The following is a 22,367-nucleotide window of genomic DNA, read 5'->3' as shown; positions in this document are numbered from 1 at the left end:
GCCCCTGGCCAGGAGTCGCGCGACGCTGGCCTGTTGTGTGACGACGCCCGCGCGTGGCTCAAGGCACGGCGTCGGATTGGACGGGTCTTCAGAGGGGGGCGGGGCAGTTGGAGGAAAGGAGGAGGCCGCGAGCGAATGAGCAGGCCGGGCGTCGAAAGGGGCGGGGCTAGGCGTATCGCGCGGTTTTGTTTTTCCGTTCCTGAGGTAAAAAAGTACCCTGTCAGAAGCTTCTCAAGGGGAGGGTGGAGCTCTGAGGGGAAAGTTGGCCTAGTTGTGTTTTTTTTTTACCTCAGGTGTGTCAGCCTCAGCAGCAGGTGGACGTGACCAGCGTTCAGTGGTCGAGGCCGCGCACAACCACCCACCTATATTTATCTCACTTCATAAAAATTATTCACCACGTGATGGTTAAAAAAAACCCCTCAAAAGCGCTTTTGTTTTTTAAAAAAGAGAAAACTATATATAGTGGTCTTCAACTGGTTGAGATCCACCTCTGACTGCCCACTTTCACGTGGTCACTATAGATATTATGATGGAATAGTTTATTGTTTCAATCTTGGTCATAATATCAACCATAGGGGGGGAAATTATATAGAACCTATATATATATATTAAAATATACCAAAAGTAATAGTAATAACTACTCAAAAATGTCAACATACAAATGGTTAAAGGAAACCAATATACTAAAATCATCCCATTAAATAATTGCAGTTCACCATATTTACCGTACCTCAATAAAATTTCTCAGCTTCTGGGCAGCCGCTGCAAATCTGGCAGCTGTCCCAAATTAAACAACAGATATGTGATGTTCACTTGATCACCATCTGGTATTATGCTTAACAAATTCAGAATAAACTGCCCTCTGTTTAGAATGAAAAGAGCAGTAAAATAAATAATGATAAAAGATCTACTGCTTGAGCCACACATATGATAGAAGACTGGCTGTGTATGTACTATGCATTCGTTTTTGTTTTTTTAAAGTCTTATTTTTTCACAAAGAAAAAAAACGTTAATTTTTTTTACATAAACCATAAGTTACTTTATCAATTGACTCCCCATCCTCCCCTTTCATGGTTTCTGTATTTAGCCTCAAATGCTGTGTATTTTGCCTATACTATTCAATACATTCAATTTAACCTATTTATCTTAATAATTCACACTGTTGCTCATATTTTAAATGGGTGGGGTATAAATAAATATATTATTATTATTACTACTATTATTTCTGTGCAAGGGAGGAGGATGGGGCGGAATCCTAGAAGACCTCTTTGCCTCCAGAGCAACTCCATCAAGTCCAGGGATCAAGACTTCGATGATATGCACACCTATCTGGAAGTCAATCCTATCCTATTCTGAATAAAACCTTTTCAGGATTGCATTGCATTGCAATCTTTCCTAACCATGGCCACACACAGATTGACCCCACAGGAATGGGAAGAGATTCCTTCCAGACTTTTGGCGTGATGCTGTTGCCCTAGTTCAGGGGTCTGCAACCTTTAAGACAAAAAGAGCCACTTGGACCCGTTTCCGAAGGAAAAAAAACTGGGAGCCGCAAAACTCGTCATTATAAAAATAACTTTTTTGTCACTTTTTTATTATTTCTTTGTTTGACCCCTCAGAATTACTCCTCCTCTAGAAATAAACGTTAAATTAACAAGTTACCTTTTTGTATGTGTGTGTTCTTCACTCCCCTTCAAAACAGTGACCAGCGTACATGCCCCCTTTCAATGCAGTGACCAGCGTACATGCCCCTTACAATGTAGCGGGCGGGCGGGAAGGTGATGTCGGGACGGTGCGTGACTAACGTACGCACCACCCCATGCGACGGCACAGCCAGTACAGCGCCCGCCACAGTGGGGAGTGTTGGGGCGCACAATGCGCCTCCTCCCCTCGCTAGTATCCGCCCTGGAGCCGCGGCAAAGGTGTAAAAGAGCCACATGCGGCTCCGGAGCCGCGAGTTGCAGACCCCTGCCCTAGTTAGTAGCACCAAGGACACTTCCTTGCTTGGAGCCAGGTGTCCTGTGAGAGAAGGGCATCAGCATGAAACTTTTGAAGTTTGCTGGGTCCTATAATAAAACCCTGTGTCTCCTACTTAGTTCTCTGAGAGAGCTGGTGTGCCCAGGAGAAAGCGGGTGTGTAGAGCAGCAATGGAGAGAGAACCTGTTGTCCCTTCAGATGTTACTGGACTACAATGCCTATGAATCCAAGTCACCCAGCCAGCATAGCTAATGATCAGGAATGATTGGAGCTGTAGTGGCACAAAGTTTCCCTGCCAGTGCTGTAGAACAACCCCATAGATTGTGATCAAGGGAGAAAGAGAGGCTGCATTTATCTGGGACCTTTTTATTTTTATTATTTCAGAGGGTTCCCAGTAGAAGCTGCAGCCTATTTAAATAAATTTATGCAAAAAGAAAAAAAAATACAATCCTATGCCCTTATATGCATTTAATTGCTCCTTCTGGAGTCGCTACCCTTGCCGTGAGGCATTCTTTGTTGTGGCTGAGGCTGTTGCAACCACTGTACTTGTCTGTGTGCAAAGATCACCAGTGTTGAAGCAATGATTCTTCAACATCAACTTCATAGGACTGGTCATGTTATGCGGATACCTGATGATCGTCTTCCAAAGCAACTACTCTATTCTGAACTTAAAAATGGAAAGCGTAATTCTGGTGGTCAACAAAAGATGTTTAAAGACTGTCTCAAGGCAAATCTTAAACACTGTATAAACACTGACAACTAGGAAACACTGGCCTGCGAGCACTCCAGTTGGAGAACAGCCTTTACCAAAGGTGTCATGGGCTTTGAAGACACTCAAACTCAGGACGCAAGGGAGAAACACGCTACAGGGGTCTGCAACCTTTAAGACAAAAAGAGCCACTTGGACCCGTTTCCGAAGAAAAAAACACCTGGGAGCCGCAAAACCATTGCAACATTTAAAGCATGCACGCCGCTGCCCTCCGATCTGACAGTGGGCGGGAAGGTGACGTCAGGCCGGTATGTGACTAACGCACGCACTGCCCCCATGCGACGTCACAGCCAGTACAGCGCCCGCCACAGTGGGGAGTGTCGGGGCGCACAATGCGCCTCCTCCCCTCGCTAGTATCCGTCCCGGAGCCGCGGCAAAGGTGTAAAAGAGCCACATGCGGCTCCGGAGCCGCGGGTTGCAGACCCCTGCGCTAAGAGGAAGGCACACTTGGCAAATCCACACCGTCATCAACTCCCGCCTGGAAACCAATGTCCCCACTGTGGAAGGACGTGTGGATCCAGAATTGGCCTCCACAGTCACTTACGGACTCATTGTTAAAACCATGTTTATGGAAGACAATCTTACTCGGCTACGAGTGATTGCCAAAGAAGAAGAAGAAGACACACTCCTTCCCCATTTTACCCCCTTTGGGGGAGGGGAATGGGTCTTCCAGTTTTTACTACTTCTGCATACTTTGGAGATACACAGGATTTAACACACACACACACAAACAAACAAACAAACAAACAAACACGGGGGTATATTTTTTGGGGGGGCAAAGTTGTTCAGTTTGTTTGTCTTTTTTGGCCAAAGTTGTTGAACTTTTTTTTAGTTCTGCCCAAAGTTGATGATCTTTTTGGGCAAAATTGCAAAATAATAATAATAATCCGTTTTTGAGCTATTTTTGTGGGAAATCGGCAAAAACAGGACTTCTTCTTCTTCTTCTTCTTTTTGCTGATTTCCACCTGGACACTGCTGCCGACTGCAGTATTTCAGATATGTCTGCAAAATCCCGGACGTATGGCAACCCTAACAAGCAGATAAAATAAGAATGTGGCAAAGAGAGAAAGCAGCTGAAGAGTGAGCAGGCACATAGAAAAAGGGAGAGGTTGAAAGAAAGAAAAAAGCAACGGTGCTTCACTGGGGAATTTATAGCAACATTTTGCTCTGCTTATTCTCATTTATTTGTGTACATGAATGTAACAGGTATTGGGCCTCCTTGTGAAGAAAGTAATTCTGGTGCAATTCTCACTATTTGGCAAATTTGGACTAGCAAGCTAGTCTGTTCCAATATTTACACTAAATGAAACCTTTCTTATTAAGTATAAAAGGAAATGCTTTGTCTTTATTCTACAAAAGTTCCGTTGTACTACACTTATGAGGCACCAGAATAATTCTGCTGTATGTTACTTCCTTGTGCTAATGAGCCAAAGTGTGCCAAGCACAATGCCCCTTAAATGACATAACAATAATTGCTGAGGCTGTTGACGCAGCAAAATGTTGCCCATCTGTTATTCCCCATGACATCTAAAGCAATATCACTAAATAGCACAAAAACAGCGTCCGTGCTCTGTTTAAATAAGAGGTTGGGTCTGAATTGTGCCAGGCAAGCCTGTGCATGTTGATTCAGAAGAAAGATCCAGTGATTGCAATGGGGCTTACATCCAGGTAAAACTGCATAGATCTACAGCGTTAATTGCCTTCTAGATTGTAGATAAGAAAAGAATTAATTCATCGCCCAGTTAAGAAATCACTGTACTGCATGTGCTTCATGAATGCAAGGAGGCATACCCTGGAACAGTGACTCGTGCAAAGTCTCAGAGTTTGCCAGCTTCAGAGCTAGATTTTTTTTATTTTTTATAAAAGAACAGGTAATCTCTGAGGATGGGTATGTTGGGCTCTCAAGAACCCTTACTTACTTATTTCCTGTAGGGTGCTTGCAATTCACTTGTGGCACACTAGTATGCCCGAGTGCATAACTTTGACTTACCTTATTCAGGAAATGTTTTGTACCCTCCGATGAAAATAGGGACGTCTCATTCCATAATGATAATTTTACTATTTACACCCCATATATCTTCCTCAGTTGCCCCAGTCACTCTGGGCAACTTCTAACATATATAAAAACATAATAAGACATTTAACATTTTTTAAAAAACCTTCCCTATACAGGATTGCCTTCAGATGGCTCGGGGGGTCAGATAACTCCATACCCTCCAACATTTATCCAATGAAAATAAGACATCCGAAGGAAAAGTGGGACATTCTGGGATCAAATCAGAAACCAGGACAGCTTCTCTAAATCAGGGATGTCCATGGAAAATAGAGATGTTTGGAGGGTCTGATGTTTTAAGATTTGTATTAATGATACTGCCATTTCCCCAACCATACTGAAGCTGCAATCACATTGGCATTTGCAGTTAAATTCACTTCTAAGCAGACCTGCAAAGGATTGCATCATAAATGTTTACTGTTGTTAGATACTAGTCTGGCAGCTTGCTCAAAGACATACCCACCAAATGTGTCTAATTACAATTCCAGTTTAGTTTAGGTTCAGTGATACAAAACTAGGTAAATTTTAGTTAAGAGATGCCCTTCGAGCAAGATATTCTAATGATTGTGTTTTGCATAACTGGTAAATTGACATCCAGACTAGTCTGTGTCTGTTGCCTCTGTTTTATATAATTGTTGTTCTAAGGTAACCAGCTAGCAGGATCAACTAAATTTTGCAGCTTATGACCCACAATTATGGATCCCCAATGAGTCACACCTGTCTTATATCCCAGAGCCCAAATGTGTGGTGCATGAACGGTTTACTGAATTGTTCATGTTGACCTTTCCTCAGTTCATAATATGGATCCTGTTAAAAAATAATTGCTAGCCAGAGCTATAGGGGTAACAGTATATCTGAAGATATGTAAACAACCCTCAAAATTGTTCCTCCTATTCACTTACTTGTTTATGAATGGATTTTTTAAAAAATACTGGTGCATTATTTCAGGGACAGGAAATGGCAAAGAGTAGCAGAGGAGTTGGGACTGCCCAGTAACATCAAAGCTAGTAATAGCTTCCATCCTGTGGCTGAAATTTGACAGTCTGACACAGATTTCTGAGGTGCTGAGCTGTAACTATTGCAAAACACACAGCCTAGCAACACAGGTAAGTACAAACACCACTGTACATTTCACCCATACAAAAGAATACATAGAGAACTATGCTTCCTCCTTTCTCACTGTTCAGAGCTTAAATCAAGTTTTGCTCTCTGGATACTTTCTAGGAACCCAGAACCCCAATTCCCTGTTTCTGGGGAGGTGATGAGTTTGCTTTCAGATGTGCTAATCTGTTAATCCTCATGGAAATGCTCATGGAAGACTTCACAACTTTTCTCAAGGTATAGTGTTTTAAGACTGGTGCTTTAGTTTGCAATTGCTGTGCTTTTTTATTATTATTACATTTTTCAAACCTGCATGTGAACTGCTCTGAAAGGAATTTGCCCTGAAAGGCATCTTAGAAATGCTGAAAATACACCAAAATAATAGCCAGCAGTCCACCTCTCTTAGTGTCTTCTCACTGTATCCTACCTAACACACACACACCAAAAAGGTGATGTGCAGAATCCATTGGGGAGTTCTCCCAGAATACAGTACAGTTAGTTTTATTTATTTCTGTGGCACATTTGCAGGAAGCATTTGCAGTGGCTTGTGCCCATGATTTCTTTCCCCAGGAGACTGGAAAGCAGTGATGAATTACAACTGGCTTTGAAGGACTTGTAAAATGGTTGATACAGGTTCATAAATGAGGATAGGTCTATAAAGATGATGATGATATTTTTGGCAATGGAAGGGTTAACCCAATGGCATCTGGATGCATTCTGTATATCTGCCTGGAAGGATCCTTCATGGTAAGTGACCAGGGCCGGATTTTGGTTTGATGAGGCCCTAAGCTACTGAAGGTAATGGGGCCCTTTATATCTCTAGCTGTCCTTTGTCAACAAATTGTTGCTGTTTTTTGTGTTGAATATATGCTATATGGTAATTTATGGACTTAATAAATTGCACATAACAAAATATGTATTTATCAAAGTAATTGTTGAACTGAAATACAATTAAGAGGAAGTATATTATGGTGAAATACAATTAAGAAGAAGTATATTAAGAGTGAAATAATTCCTAAGTTCTAACTTAAAATGATTTTTTCTTCATAACAAACTTAATAATGCAAACACATTGGCATTTGGCAATAACAAAAGTTCCTTTAGAAACAAAATTTACAAAGACTCATAATTTTTGGGTGGCCCCCAAGAGAGTGGGACCCTAAGCTATAGCTTGTTTAGCTTATATGTAAATCTGGCACTGTAAGTGACCAATGTTCCTCTGTATCACACAGATTCAGAGACTTCACCCTTTGAAATTCACTTATAGAAAACCTTCAAAAGGTGAACATGAAAAATCCAAGTAAGTAATAAAATACTTTTCCTTTGCATTGAAAGTTATTGAATTGCTTTCCCACAACAAATTCTGAATGTATTCGCATGTTGAACATTGCTTTGATATGATCAGACTAGGATTTTTTTATAAAATGACTTTCCCCCCACCTGAAATGAATTGTTTTGCATAAATAAAGGTAAAGGTAAAGGGACCCCTGACCATTAGGTCCAGTCGTGGCCGACTCTAGGGTTGCGGCGCTCATCTCGCTTTATTGGCCGAGGGAGCCGGCGTACAGCTTCCGAGTCATGTGGCCACCATGACTAAGCCGCTTCTGGTGAACCAGAGCAGCGCACGGAAATGCTGTTTACCTTCCCACCGGAGCGGTACCTATTTATCTACTTGCACTATGACGTGCTTTAGAACTGCTAGGTTGGCAGGAGCAGGGACCGAGCAACGGGAGCTCACTCTGTCGTGGGGATTCAAACCACCAACCTTCTGATCAGCAAGTCCTAGGCTCTGTGGTTTAACCCACAGCGCCACCCACGCCCCTTTGCATAAATAATGTTCTGTAATGTGCCAGATTCACAAATGGTGCAGTCTGTGAGTGTACCCAGGGGTGTGCAGAGGGGGGGCAACTGCCCCCCTAAATCAAGTAAATAAATAAAAATACTTAACTATCTGATCAATCGCATCAAGGATAGCTCGGTTCTCCCCCCCCCAAACAAAACTCCTACCCCCCCAACATAAATCCAGGCTATGCCCATGGTGCAGTCCCTACACAGAAGCCTCACTGAATTCAATGGGACGTACTCAGAGGCAAACATTTATTATTGTATGACAGCCTAAGTGAGGCTGCTAAGTGAATAATTGTTGGTGGCAATAATGTGGAACAGCAAATAAACTATTAGCATTATAAATAAGAGAATAGAAAATAAAGGATGATTTCCCCACCCAATAAAAACATAGGACTCACCTAATGAACCCTGGCAGCAGAAGCCCTGTGCAAGAGCTTCTACTTGTGCAACAGGACTTCCCTCCTCTTTTCTCCCCCACTGCTCCAAATTGGCTCGTGTGGGTGTGGGTATGGAGAACGCTTAGAACAGCTTGCAGGGAAAATGGGGATCGTTCCATCTGGCAAGCTGATAAGCTTGTGCAGACATAATGTTTGTAATAGCACTACACTGAATTCCACCCATAACCAGGAGGCTATAGATGGTATTCAACCAAGTTTTATTCAGACCAGATCCATTAAAATTAATGGGCCTAATTTAGTCATGTTTATTAATTTCAGTGGGTCTGATGTGAGTAAAATGTAATTGAATGCCAACCTATGCACACTGGGGTATATACAACTATTACAAGAATAAAAAAAACCTTTTAATGTATCAATAAAAACCAAAGTATCTTGGAAAATAAGCAGTAACTGTCCAGATACTTTGTCATTCGTAAAGATTACAAATACAAAACCTGCACTTTTAACTGAAGCAGTTAATGAATGCTATTGTACAAGTATGGCTCAACTGCTGAATTATCCAATTAATTCTGAGATTATGGCTTTGCGTTTGTTAATAATGCTTGCTGACCAGGGCTGTGTTGATTAGTTCATCTCGCCCATTAATTGTGCAAGAGCTTTGCACAGAGAGGCACAAACAGTTTATTGTCTTTCACAGCTCTCTGGATCAAGGCCAGTCTTTTCCCAGGGTTCCCAGACAAGAGCCTCTGTCAGACATGGAGAACCTCACTCACTCGTTGTCATTAGACCCATTCTTGGCAAAAGCGGCAAGAGATACATCTACTGATGTGGTCAAAAGCGCTGTGAAGGACTTTGCCGATGCCTACCTCAACAGGGCTGCTATTTTCAATAGCATGGATGAAATAGTGACTGAAGTGGCCCGTGCAGCTTTGCCAAAACTAGTGAGTAATATACCGGCCACCATTCTCCGACATCTCCTCCTTCCTGCCCCCTGTGCAAAAGGAAATAAATGCAGAATTTCTCTGATGTATATGCTCTTTTACTGCTGGCTTAGATCCAAGAGGCACAGCAAGAATTGGACCAAGAGGAGCTGCTGGATGGGATCATCTTGTGTGTTGTTGAGGAGGAAGCCAACGCCTTAGTTCAGACTGTCCTTGATGAATATCATTCTGAAATGTTTAAACTGCAAAAGGGAGAGGTAAGCTTAGAACTTGTGCTCTGAGAATTTAAAAAGTACCTTGTCGGCTCAGAGCAAAGGTCTGTGTATTCCACCATCCTGTTTCTTACCTTTGGGAAGCCAGAAACAGGATATGAAGACAACTGATGCCCTCCAGTTTGTCTCCAGCCAAAAGTTACACTGGATGGAACATGGATTGTCCATTTTGCTGTCATGGATAATAATCATTTATTGACCTGCATTAATTTAATCATAAGCGATTACAATTATATCATAACGGCCAAACTATTCTATCAGTTAAGCTAGCTGCGCTTAAGAGAAACCATAAAATAGACAACTGGAACTTTTTATATTTTTTGATGCTATTGAACTATTGGGGGTCTATATTCTAGATTATATTTTATATATTTTCATACCACTTAGTACTTAAGACAAGCTTTTTACAAAACAACAACATGTATATAAATTTCAAATAGTGACTTTGAGATGTATGTTGCAATAGAAAACAGAACTACCATACTATGCAATTAAAATAATAAAGCCTCAAAAGACAAAAACATATCAGCTCCCAATATTGCCAACCAGCACAGCTGTAACATAGGAGTTGACTGGAGGGCACCAGCTTGGTGAAGGCTGCAGTATGGTATAGAGGTTAGATTAGGACCTATGAGATCCAGGTTCAAATCCCTACTCAGCCATCTAAGTCACTTGGTAACCTCAAGCCAGTTACGATCTCTCAGTTTAACCTACACCACAGGAGCATTGTGAGAATAAAATGGGGACGAGGAAGAAATCCGTTTACACAGCCTTAGGCACCCTGGAGGAAGGGTGAGATAATGTATCAGAAGGTAAAATAAAGTAAGTTGGGGGAGGGCAGAAGTTTGGGTCTCTGTGACAAAGCCCAGGATGCTCAGACTTGCCATTCAAAGAGGAAATTTAGCAAGTGACTCCTGGTGGTTTTCTGGATATGCACAGTCCCCTTCACCTGCCATTGAGCTTTTTCTCCTTCCACTGCCATTTTCTAATTTTATATTAATTGCCATTAATAAAATGAACTTCATTACTTCTAATCATCCCACAAGAGCAGTGAGGGTTACACGCTCCCTCTACTTGATGCACTGAAATGAGTTTGCCTCTCTCACCACCACTCTTCACTGTCTGTTCAGTGCCATTTCTCTTTGAGATTCATCTCACTATTAAGGCACATCATTCAGTCTGGACTCTGTCCTTCACATTCTAATTACTTGGAGAAAGAAATAAAAAAGAAAGAAAAGATTGCTGTTATTGTCAGGCACAATGCAGAGACCTGTCTTCATTTATTTGCATATCAGGCAGGAGCACGTCAACCTCCCCTCTTCTGCCAAGGTAATCTCCACAAACAAGCATCTCTGCATGTACGTCAGCAAGGAGCTACACAAAATCACAATGCACTCTTCCTTATTAGAAACCAAATCCATTACAATGCATGCCAAGTTCCTTACAACACGACAGGGTGTAATCTATAAATCATATGCCACAAGTATTTATGCCGCCTGTCAGTTCTTATCCTTTAGTAGCCAAGCAAAGCATTTTTCCTTTTACTGATTCTCAGCATCAAAGTGGCATTTTAAGACCTCTTTTGAAAAACAACAGCAACCACGAAGCATATCAAAACTCACCCTTTGGCCAGGCAGAGGTGTGAAGGTGAGGCTTATTTCATAGCCACCCTACTTGAGATATGAACATGGCATCAGGAAAACTCTGATTTTGTACTGGAATACATTATTATTAACGAAGGGCTTATCCATACTTTCCAGGCACAGGCCAGTGCTTTCCCCATGAAAACAGGCTCTTTAAAGCTGAATTGGAGCAAACACCAATTTGGGTTTTCTACGGATTGCTGTTTGCCTTGATTGAGCTTTAAAGAGCGGGTTTTTGTGGGGACAACTCCAGAGCAAAAATAAAGGGCAATTGGACATGGAGCTTTAAATCACGGACAGTACCTGGAAAGAGTGGAGGAAAGGTAAGTGTGGATAAGCCTTATCTATAAAATCTATATATAGTGTTTCCTAAAAGAAAATACTTCTTCGTGAGCTGCTTAATGAATTTGCTACCACATAGCTTAGATTGGGGGTGGGGAACTCTCCAGATGTTGCTGGTTTCTAACTCCCAACATTCCCTACCAGCATGACTATTTTTGAGTGATTATGAGAATTCCAGTTCAACCAAATTTGGAAGGCCAGAGTTCCCCCACCCTTGGCTTAGGTGATGTTCAAAAGGAGTTCAGGCTGGTTTTCTCACCCCAAGTGTCTTACTAACTATCATCGAGGGCTTGAATACTGATATGAAATCTAAAGACTTAGTGATCATATTGCCGATGGTTGTTCAGTTATCCACAATGCAAACAAGGAAAGCTTTCAAGGACTGTAGATTTATGCTACAAGAATGTCTAGTGTCTAGCCCTTGCTGAGAAAACACGTAACTCGAAAGCCATAAAAGGAAAACCAGACAAATTCAATGCAGTGTGGAGGCCATTTATTTCATCCACGAACAAAATTGAACTTAAAAACAGACTTTCAAGGGCATCTTTGCAGGTCTGCATGTCATGAGCAGGACAGACTGAATATACCTACTCTGGACACAAGATCTTCTTATGAACTAAATAATTTATAAGCAGCCCCCGAGACGTTGTGTTTTGTATATTTGGATTCTCTGTATGGATAGCTGAGAATAGTTTTGTTATGTATTACCTGATATTTGCTTTTGGTGGTGGTGGTTGTGTCCTGTTATGTGATGTTATATCTGTTATTCAAATATCCAAGAAAAAATATTGGAAGAAAAAAGAGTTAAGGTAAATTGAATATTAGTCATGATAGCTAGATGGACTAGCCATGTTCAGAAGTACTTGTTTGGGTGCAAATAACAGGGAAAAGTTGTTGCCCTCATACCTTACTTGGAGGTTTCCTAGAGGCATGTCGTTGGTCAGACTGGGAAACAAAGTGCTGGATAAGAAAGGCTTTTGATCTGATCCAGGAGGACTGTACTTGTGTTATTACAAGTTAACAATTTAGTACAATTGACTTCACCTGAATATTTTGCTCTTTTGGAATATGTTAGGAAGGTTGTGGCAAAAATATAAGGCCAAGTAAAAGCAAGAAACACAGCAGCAGCAGTATAAACAGGTAGGAATAAAATAATTAGGAAGTAACTACTGAAGAAGGGCGTATCCTGACTCTTGAAACTTAACACAGGTGTTTTTTTTGTTGACTTCTTAGACTGCAACAGAAATTGCTTGAGATACCTCAAACTTCTTCACAAAACCAGAAGGTCTAATAAAACTTGGTGGGTTTTTTTTTTAAAGAAAGAAGAGAAATCACACTTTGTGACATTTTTCAAGTTCAGTGCTGCTTGGCACAATCCTGATTAAGGAAATCAGCAGTGCAGCCTCCAGAGACAATATTTCTCTGACCCTAAGGTCACCGTACTTGAGGACAAAAATGCTTTGGGGGATGGATAAAATATGAGGCTGTTGAATTAAAGCACATTAACAATTTGACCCTGCACTATATGATCTGACATGGATCATTATCTCTTAAATGTCAGAATATTTATACACTTTTAGATTGTCCATGAGAGGTAAGCCGAATCATTCCAAATCGGTCATGCACTTGCTCTCACTTGAAGAAATTGGTTGTAATGCAGCAAGTTAAGTATGTGTAACCATCACAGTTAAATGCCATGTCACAGTTCAGTGTCTCATTAATACTAAAATACTTGTTATTCCCACTGATCTTGGTTGGATTTAGAGGCATCCAGTTTTTGCTGGATTGAACCTCTTATCTGAACTTCAGCTGGACACTGCTGCCACTTTCACAGGGGAATTGGTTTACCCCTTAAGCAGGCTGTGCGGCATGTAGAGTTTGGGAATATATGTTCTTTCATTAATTCTCAGGAAGCAGATGTATTTATTTATTAATAAGATTTCTTGCCCACATTTCACTATAAGGTCCCAGGGCAGATTACAACAATATCATATTCAAGTATAAAAAAGATAAAACTGTTGCAAGAATAAAAACAAATAAAAACATATTTCATTATTGCTCTTTTTAAAAAGAGAAAAAAGCTTTTGAAAGCACTGAAACCAGGCTGGGTAGACTAAGCTTGCTTTGTTTGCACACCTATAAGGGCAGCCACTGGAACTCTCTCTCCTTGAACGCAATGAAAAACCTTACGAAGCAGCTGCTGAAGAATGTTTTCTTTTTCTTTTAGAAATGTAATGGGGGTGTCTGTTTCTGTCTCCTCCCCTCCCAGGTTGCTGTGCTTGCCGCTAAACAACTTATTGATATATTTCTCCTGGAGTGTGTGATAGGGAAGATGAGTTTGCAGGGCCCAAGGTTTTCTGGGAAGGAGCACTCAAGCGCGATTTTAGATAGTGAGTATTGAACGGCTGGGGAGGGAGGGGAATGCCTGAAACTTTGGGGAAAGCCATAATATCTTGGATTTATTTAACACTGGGGATCTAAGAAGCCTTTTGCAAACACTAAAGAGCTGGCGGAGAGGTGAGCTTTGATTACATTTCCAAGGAAGGTTACCGTGGTATGAACAATGCTTGTCGGGCTTAAATATGACAGATACTAGGCATACCTACACTGCAGATTTAAAGTACCCTTAATATTCAGATGGTCAGGTGCATCTGCCACCAAGTGCAGGAGTCAGCCTTTGCATGTTACAACAAATGAGTAGTAGCGTGGCAAAAGTGGAATCCTGTAGGCAGCAGCTTCTGCATGCCACTCACTGGCCATGATCTGGGAGTCAGATGGAACTGGACAGTCAAATAGACCCTGCATGCTCAGACATTTTCCTAGAACAAATTTTTTTTGGGGTGTGTGTGTATTTTTTTTTAATATCTAAAATATCTGCAATATATTCAGTAAACAGCATTTTGGCAAGGCCAGTAAAAATTCTCAAAGAGGCTCTACACATTCATAAATTGTTATAGCTCACTGGCAGCCAGTGCAATGCTTTCTTTTCTTTTTTTAAAAAAAATAATTTTTATTAACTGGCCAATCACATCAAATTAAATCATATCACATAAATTTCGAATTACAAAGCCGAATTTTAAATTTTGTTGGGGGGACCCATATTTCAAGATCTGAAGGGGAATTCTGATCATCTTCTTGCTGCTGCGTTAATGTCCCAATCAATCCAAATCAGTCCAAACAGAGTTCATAATTCTATCCCATCTTATCTTGCTGTTTCCACATCACATCTTGTTCATATATTTTCTCTTTTTTCTTTATGATCTCTTCTGATAGTCTCCTTAAGCCGATAAACACCAATAGTAATAATAGTCCTGTGTGAATTTTCTGTTCTTCCAATCCTCAAATCGAGATGGTTTCCATATATCATCTCCTTCATAGATAACATCACTCTTTCCATCATAGTCTTGTAAAACTGTCACTCTTAAGTCCCACTGAGGAGTTTAACCCACAATATATAAACAGCTCTATTTCTCTCTTTCTCCTCCCAGACTCAAGACCTCCGACAGAACTTCCCAATATGGCGACGGCATTTATAACTGCGTCATTCCAAAGCTCTTACACATTCCACGCTCTTCTTTGGTTCGAAAGTTTATCTCCACACACACAGCCTTAAATCCACAGCTTAAGTCCTCAAAACGACATTTCTGACTCGTGAGGGGAGGGGATTCTTGTTTAATCACATAAGAAAAGAAGGGAGAGTTTTTTCCCCTCCCCCATCAGTCATTTGCCGTACCTTATCTTGGCGTATCTTCTCATGTTTTATTCTTATCTTGTTTTGTCAGAGATCTCTTCTGTTAGCAGTCTTTACTCCCCCTTCTTTCTTGAAATATGTGCATTCCTTTCATCCAAATTGTTTCTTTTGAAGTTCTTGCATCTAGTGGCGCGAATCAGGGACGGCGTCCAGGAGTGCCGAAATCCCACAGGAGGGCTTTGTGCCTAGTGCCCCCACCCCCACAAATTCAGGGGTGGTATAGGGCACAGCAGGCAAGGGCCGTCCCCCCCAATCCTGGGGGGGTTAAGGAGGCTAATTACCCCCATCATAGCCTCCAAATTACCGTATTTTTTGCACCATAACACTCACTTTTTTCCTCCTAGAAAGTAAGGGGAAATGTCTGTGCGTGTTATGGAGGGTATGCCTACGGGTGGCATGCCTACGGATTTTCCTCCTCTAAAAACTATGTGCGTGTTATGGTCGGGTGCGTGTTATAGAGCGAAAAATACGGTACCTCGTGTGGGTCGGAGAGATGTTATTGTCAGCCATCTTCCAATGCGCCCCCTAGTGGCCCCCCAGTGCAATGCTTTCAGGTCCGGTGGTAACAGATAGTCACATTGAGCTGCTCTCCTTACCAACGAAGCAGTTGCATTCTGCATGAGCTGCAGCCTCCGGACCATCTTCAAGGGCAGCCCTACATAGTGCATCACAGTAGACCAAACAGGAAGTCACCAGAGCATGGACAACTGGCAGGAACAGCTATAGCTACCCATCGTGCTACACTCATACACAGTGCTATTTTTCTAAAAAAGGAAGTGCTGGAACTCACCATGAACACATCCTTTGTTCTCTTATAATGGCAATGGCATCCACCCAAGAGGTGCCAGAACTGAGTTCTGGTGAGTTTTGGTTGAAAAAAAAAGCCCTGTCCATACGGCTGTATTGTCCTACCAACATTTCTCAAGTGGGTATCAATTATCCCTCAAGAAAATCCTTGCACACAAGTTTTATGGGGATATAGCCACATTGCTGTTATCGCTGATTTTTCTAGGGGCAGGAAGGATACAGTGCTATTTGGTGGGGGGAAAGCTAGATCAGGACCTGTTACAGCAGGGCAGGGGCTTGTTGGAATCCTGGTTAGAATTGTTTTCCCCACAACTATTATTTGCATTGGTAGGAAAGTGCCCATTGGCTCCTCTCTGCCCCCTGCTATTTCAGGTTTGTTTGTTTTTAATCTATGGCCTTTTAAACTGTGTGTTACTAGTAACTTTGTTACTGTACTGTGTATTTGTGTGTTTATCTATTGCAAACTGCCCTGTGATCCTCGGATGAAGAGCAATATAGATATTTAATTAATAAATAATAATAAATATAAAAAAGAGAGAATTCCAAGCTCACCAGGGCAAACCACATGACAAATGCCATGTCCAGTTTGGCCCTCAATCTTCCTTGCCTACCTTTTTCTTTCTAGATTTTATGTTCGATATTCTCCTTAAGCAGTTATTTAGCATTCAGCAGCAGGAGCGAGTTACCTCTGAAAACATTCCCCTGGGAGATTTCCATCTGAAAGCTTTTACCGAGGTGGTAAGTAGGCTCATATTTTAAAATGTTGATTGTTTTGGCTGCCTTTTATCTTTCCTGTACTGCAGTGTCCAGAGGAGCTTCACCCACCCAGCCTCTCCTCCACCTCTACCGGAGCAGGCTCAGAGCTAATTAAGGGGAAAGAGTCGGATGTAACACACACACACACACACACACACAGAGAGAGAGAGAGAGAGAGAGAGAGAGAGAGAGAGAAAGAGAGGGAGAGGGAGAGGGAGAGAGAGATTAGTTGAGACCTACTTCATCATATGCTGCTGGATTCCCCCTCCCTTGCTAATCATAGATTATTGCTCCTCCTAATATCTCTTTCCCTATTAAATATTCTGTTTAACCTTCACAGTGCTGAAGTTAAGTCAAATACTCCAGTGCATTAGTTGTTCTAAGTGCCTCAATGCAGCAATTGCCCTAAGTACATAGTGGTAGTGGGCTCCTTACACTCACAGAACAGCAGCTTTGCATTCACAGTATCTGAGGTGGAGGATAAATCGAGGTCTTTGCCTTCCACACACATAGGCTGGTACAGAATGCTACTGTATGTATCATAAGTAAAACTATAATTAAAAAAGGCTTCCTCAAGGCAAGTGAGGAAATCCCATATAAGTATGTGAAATTTATTTCCAAATGAATATGTAGATCTTTCTCAATACTTCCTACCTGATCATTTTTAACTGGAGATGGAACAGGGCACCATATTATGAAAGATTACCAAAGTCTGCCCGTGCTGTGGGAAACTTGCACGGAAGATTTGAGAGCAACAGAACTCTCCCAACTTCTGTCCCCAGCAGCTGTTTTACAGAGACATACAGTACTGCCTTCAACGGTGGAGACAGATCATAGCCTTATCCTCCAAGAATTTGTCTAATCCTCTTTAAAAGCTATCCGAGTTGGTGGTCATCACTACAGCTTGTGGGAGCAAATTCCAGTTTAACTAGGCACGGTGTGAAGAAGTATTTTCTTTTGCCTGTCCTGAAATATCCTATCAGCCTTAGGGCGCTTAAGCTAAAATGGGCTCCCGCTCTGCACTGCAAACCTAATTCTTTGTGTCCAGTTGTCACTGAATGCATAGACAACTGTGTTCCTTCAGTTGTTCCAACAACCTTTTAAATATAATCTGTTCACAACATGTTCTGACAGTCTGGTTGCAGATTGTAACAGTCTTGTAATGCAGAAATCTAGAACAATTGGGTTTAGCTTATTTTTACAGAATAGTTTTACAGAATAGATAGTTACAGAATAACTGTTATCAGATAGTTCCTAGGAGTTAGAGCACACATTTTCAGGCTTTCCACCCCTGAATTATTATTCTTTGTTTCCTTGCTGTATTAAACACAACTTCCATTATCCTCAGTAGGTTCTTGCTTACCTTTAGTCACACATCAAACGTAGAGTTACCAGAAGGTGAATGGTGCAATTATTCTGGACCAAAGGCTGGTATATGATTTATTTATAAGCCTTATGAAAGTCGTAAAGTACCATTCTTGAGTCCTGAATAGCAAAATCCTATAGCCACAGGAAGCATGCCTGTCCTGATACGTCCTTGAATGACCTTTCAAATGCCCATTGCCTCTGGAGGCGCTTTGCCCTCCTAATTTGACGGAAGTGCTGTTTTTCAAGAAGTCTTTGTTATTTACCTTTGTACATTCTGCAGATCAGATGGACTACTGACTCTTAAGGGTTGTATATCATTATTAGAGGGGAAAACATTGTGATGTTGAAATCATTGCAAACCATAGATTTGTAAACCAAATTTTCCAGCAGATGGCAGCAGAGTAAGCAAGTTTTAAACTCTACTTTGTACTGCAAGGAGCCTTAAAAATAGATCTTAAAATGTGAAAGATTGGCAGGGCACATGGTTTGTGTTTCTTCAGGCTCTGGCACATTCTTTTGACTCTAATCTGATGGGATATTGCTTTGTCTCAAATTACTCATGTGGCTGCCACTTCTTTTATTATGAAAACAGCAATGTGGTTCACATCAAATCAGATCTCTCATTTTATATATATATATATATTTAAAAAAACAGAGCATGAAGCCTTTGTGCTGTAACCTGACTTGTGTAAAGGCCTCAATTTAAAGAAAGTGTTAAGCTTGTTTCTTTCCCTGGATCAGCTCCCGCCCTCACTTTTTCCTTTTCATCTAAATTTTGGGACGCCTCTCTTGTGTATTTCAGGCTTTAGATGTTATCTTGACAGAGCTGAATAAAGTGGTGGACGAGGACATGGAAGATCTGCTGGAATATGAAAAGAAAGCTCAGGTAGAAAGGAATCTGGGGCTGGGGGGTAGTTTTATTACAAGCATTTTGGGGGACAGACAAGTATATCCATATTAATGCTCAATGCATAAACAACAGAATGTAAGCACTAGAATTCTCTTAAATCAGATCATAGGTCCATTGTGTCTAGCATCCATTTTCTTCAGTGGCCAGCCAGATTCTTCTGGGAAGAACATAAGCAGACCATGAGTGCAAAAACTCTATTTTGCCATTTGCCCCCCCCCCCCCCCGGCAATTGCAGTTTTAAGGTAGAATGTCTCTGATCCTAAAGGTTCCATTTAGCTATCATGGTCAATACCCATTAACAGACTTATAAATACATTTGTCTAATCATTTGCTGCCCATCACTACATCTTGTGGCAGTAGCTGCAAATTCCATTAGTTATTTCCATTAGTAACTAGTTAATTTTGCATTATGTGAAGGACTTTTCTTCACGTGGTGTTTTGCAGATTTTGCATTTAATTAGTTACATGTATTTCCCCATCTCCCACAGAGGTATGTGATTCCATCTTAAGCCTCCTAAGCTCATGGCCATCACCACAAATTGTGGCAGGAAGCTTCATAAAATTAACTTATGTGTCCTGCTCTTTGCTGTTCATATATGTGGGTGGAGTACAAGTGTCTGTCATAGACCTGGCACTGTTTAATCCCCTTGACTGTAGATACCAACTGTTTCCAGAGTCTCATTTCAGGAGCTTATCATGCCAAAGAGTCCAGCCCCTGACATCTGATTGACTTGGGGCATTTGAGAGGTAGGACTACCCTTGATGACGAAGCTTCACAGTGCGCAGAGAGGCTGGATTGCCTCTGCAAGCCCCAGAATGTCACTCCCCACCATGGTATCTGAGTACCTGGGCTGCTTATTGGAAGCTGCCTGGATTATCTCAATATGATTGACTTAAGGACATTCAACTCTTATTTTCTAGGTGTGTGCTTACCATTGTTCCCTTGCACCAGCAAAGGGCAGAAGTCAAGACTCCTTATACCTGACCCATCCGCCAACTCAGGGGCTCCATACGGCCTTCCCAATCACAGCGGGGCAGTGTTAGAATTGTTATTCCTTTCTGTGCCTGAATAGTCCTTTGAGGCCTGAGCATAGTCTGAGGTGGCTTTCTGGGTTATCAATGCCTGCTAGCCAAAATAGCTGTGTTCCACCTCCACTCTCAGAGGCAGTATGCCTCTGAACACCATTTGGTGGGTATCACAGGTGGGTGGAATGCCATTGTACTCAGGTTGTGCTTCTGGGCTTCCAAAAGTCATCCAGTTGCCTGTGAGAACAGGATGCTAGATTAGATGGACCATTGGACTGATCCATTTTTTTAAAGCCCTGTACTAAGTATGCCAAGTTTAATGCAGATGCCCTCTTCTGCAGATGACTGGAGGCATTTTGTTCTACTGCATCTAGTCCATTGCACCTATTAAAACTAGGATTTGCACTATTAACAGAATATCTCTCCCTTAACAAGAATGATATTCTGTTCTCATAGAGGAGCTTGCTACATAATTGACTGAGGTACATGCTTAACTCATTCTGTATGATATATTTCATTTAAAGGGTATTTAACAGAAACAGAAGAGAGGAAAAGAGCACCTGAATAATGTAAGGATTTTTGATATGCTTATGTTTCATTTCAGAGTAATGTATGTGAGTGTAACACAATTTTATATTTATCTTGATTCCCCATGTGATGCAATAACAAACAGGAAATGAGCATATCTGAACACAAAGTTTTATTAAGAATAAACCATGTTTAAATTATTTGGCTGAATGTATAACAAAAAGGGACAGAGTTTGAATTGGGTTGGGGGTGGGGGAGGGAAGACATCCCAGCTGTCCAAAGCTCTTTTGTGAGCTATTTACTGAGTTCAGTGATAACATGTGAGCATAATTAAAGGGATAGGATCTCAGGCTGAAACACTAGAAGCTGTTATCAATCCTTGCTTCTTTAAATGTCACGGCTTCTCCAGGAATCCTGGGAATTGCAGTTTGATGAGGTGTTGAGAATTCTCTCCTAGAGATCCTTACAGACCTCACAAAATATTAACTCACAGGTTTCTGTCCACACTGTATTGAAACCTCTGATAAACTTGGTGGTAGGTTGCACCACAGACATTTCTCTTGATGGATTTGTTTCTATGGTGAAATGTTATACCTGAATGTTCTCCAGCATATCTATAGAACCCCCACATTCAAAACAAGGTTTCCAAAAGCAAGTTGCCTGTTGTCTCGTCTTAAAGCTATTTGAACAAATATATCAAGAGAAAGAAGAGTGGCCAGAACTCAAAACAAGAAGAAATGCTTTTTTCATATGACCAAAAGCTTGCTCATTTAAACTGGATGTGTGAGTGGCAATGATGGCAGCTGCAACAAAAACTGGGATGGCTTCCCACATGCCAACCACTCTATGGTGACATTTTCAAGGTACCTGTAGATTGCCCCCATCTATTGATTCTCTTAGCCCTGCTGTGTGAATGGAGAACTTCAATTGGATGTTCTATGAAGAAATTAGCAATGGTTAATTTCTCTTGTGCATGCAAGACTCACAGCAACCACACACAAAAAGAAAATGAACAAACAAATGGCTAGAGCCTGAACTAAATGACAATGATGGAGGGCCTCCATAATAGGAGCCTACAGGGGGCAATTCATAGATCTCAGGGCACCAATTCCATGACTACCTACAGCCCATTTTCCTTTTCTTCCAAGATCAAGTAGTGATCAAAGAGGCAAAATACTTTCCTCCAAAATTTAAACAGGAAGAGAGAGTGGGGATTGTCCTAAAAATGAAGACAAAGAGGGAGAAACACAGTTGACTATTTGCTACGCATCATGTTGGACACATCCCTGATGTTTAGAAGAGTGCAGTGCCCTGTTAAATTTTTCCAGCTTTCTTTAGTATTAAGACCATTAAAAGCAGGCCAACAACTCCAGTGCAGCAACGGACAAAGTGTTGTCGTAGATGGCGATGACTGTTGTCAGTGCAGGTCGCAGGTTTAGGGTTGCATGCGCGTATCCTACAGGGACTTAGGAGGGTTAAAGTAAATTACAGTACTTTAAGTAGAAGCTGAAGATTAATTATTATGTTGGAATCGGTTTACAGAGAATACACCATAACGATAGCTGGGTAACAATGAGGGGAAGCAGCCTGGCTTGAGGTCCACTTGATGAGCTGGTTGCTACAGAGAGAAGAAGAAGAAGAGAGAGAACTCATGAGCCACATTTTAAAGAGGCAGAGCCTACATTTCTTGTACTGGTTTTGATTTTCTTAGTAGCCCCGGGATACAGCTAGTGAGATCTTGACGGTACAATAAATTATACTGTGGCTGCAAATATATAATAAATTAAATCAGTTAGATTAATTGATTTAAAATACTTTTAAACAAGGACCTCCCAATGAATCAGGGAACAATTCTAAGAGTTTTTTTAAAATATATA

At 41.3% G+C, this 22,367-nt stretch overlaps 2 protein-coding genes and 1 long non-coding RNA gene across 10 annotated transcripts in view; 2 read left to right on the top strand and 1 right to left on the bottom strand.

Annotated features, from left to right (window-relative positions):
• Window positions 1-22,367, top strand: part of LOC308574711 — a 204,586-nt gene that overhangs the window by 81,822 nt on the left and 100,397 nt on the right. The gene's annotated exons all lie outside the window — the stretch shown is intronic.
• The window catches only part of LOC308574640 (uncharacterized protein), a 44,369-nt gene that overhangs the window by 207 nt on the left and 21,795 nt on the right, over window positions 1-22,367 (top strand). For 2 of the 8 annotated variants that reach the window (XM_081172739.1, XM_081172740.1), the window contains exons 1-9: window positions 6,045-6,137; window positions 6,471-6,647; window positions 7,133-7,200; window positions 8,844-9,087; window positions 9,201-9,344; window positions 13,614-13,734; window positions 16,528-16,640; window positions 18,829-18,912; window positions 20,487-20,531. In XM_081172739.1, coding sequence (XP_081028865.1) covers window positions 6,600-6,647; window positions 7,133-7,200; window positions 8,844-9,087; window positions 9,201-9,344; window positions 13,614-13,734; window positions 16,528-16,640; window positions 18,829-18,912; window positions 20,487-20,495 — 831 coding nt within the window. In that variant the 5' untranslated portion in view covers window positions 6,045-6,137; window positions 6,471-6,599 and the 3' untranslated portion in view covers window positions 20,496-20,531. Of the gene's footprint in view, window positions 1-136; window positions 205-233; window positions 294-5,747; window positions 5,906-6,023; window positions 6,138-6,470; window positions 6,648-7,132; window positions 7,201-8,843; window positions 9,088-9,200; window positions 9,345-13,613; window positions 13,735-16,527; window positions 16,641-18,828; window positions 20,240-20,486; window positions 20,691-22,367 lie in introns of those variants that run through there. The other 6 variants (XM_081172735.1, XM_081172736.1, XM_081172738.1 and 3 more) reach the window with 6 other exon arrangements.
• Window positions 20,845-22,367, bottom strand: part of TECTA (tectorin alpha) — an 83,523-nt gene continuing 82,000 nt past the window's right edge. The window contains exon 23 of the mRNA XM_081172807.1: window positions 20,845-22,108. Coding sequence (XP_081028933.1) covers window positions 22,011-22,108 — 98 coding nt within the window. The 3' untranslated portion in view covers window positions 20,845-22,010. The remainder of the gene's footprint in view (window positions 22,109-22,367) is intronic.

The sequence above is a fragment of the Podarcis bocagei genome (genome assembly GCF_964188305.1).
Source record: "Podarcis bocagei genome assembly, chromosome: 15".
In the NCBI taxonomy this organism is placed as follows: domain Eukaryota; kingdom Metazoa; phylum Chordata; class Lepidosauria; order Squamata; family Lacertidae; genus Podarcis; species Podarcis bocagei.
This window is presented reverse-complemented; position numbering and strand designations above follow the sequence as displayed.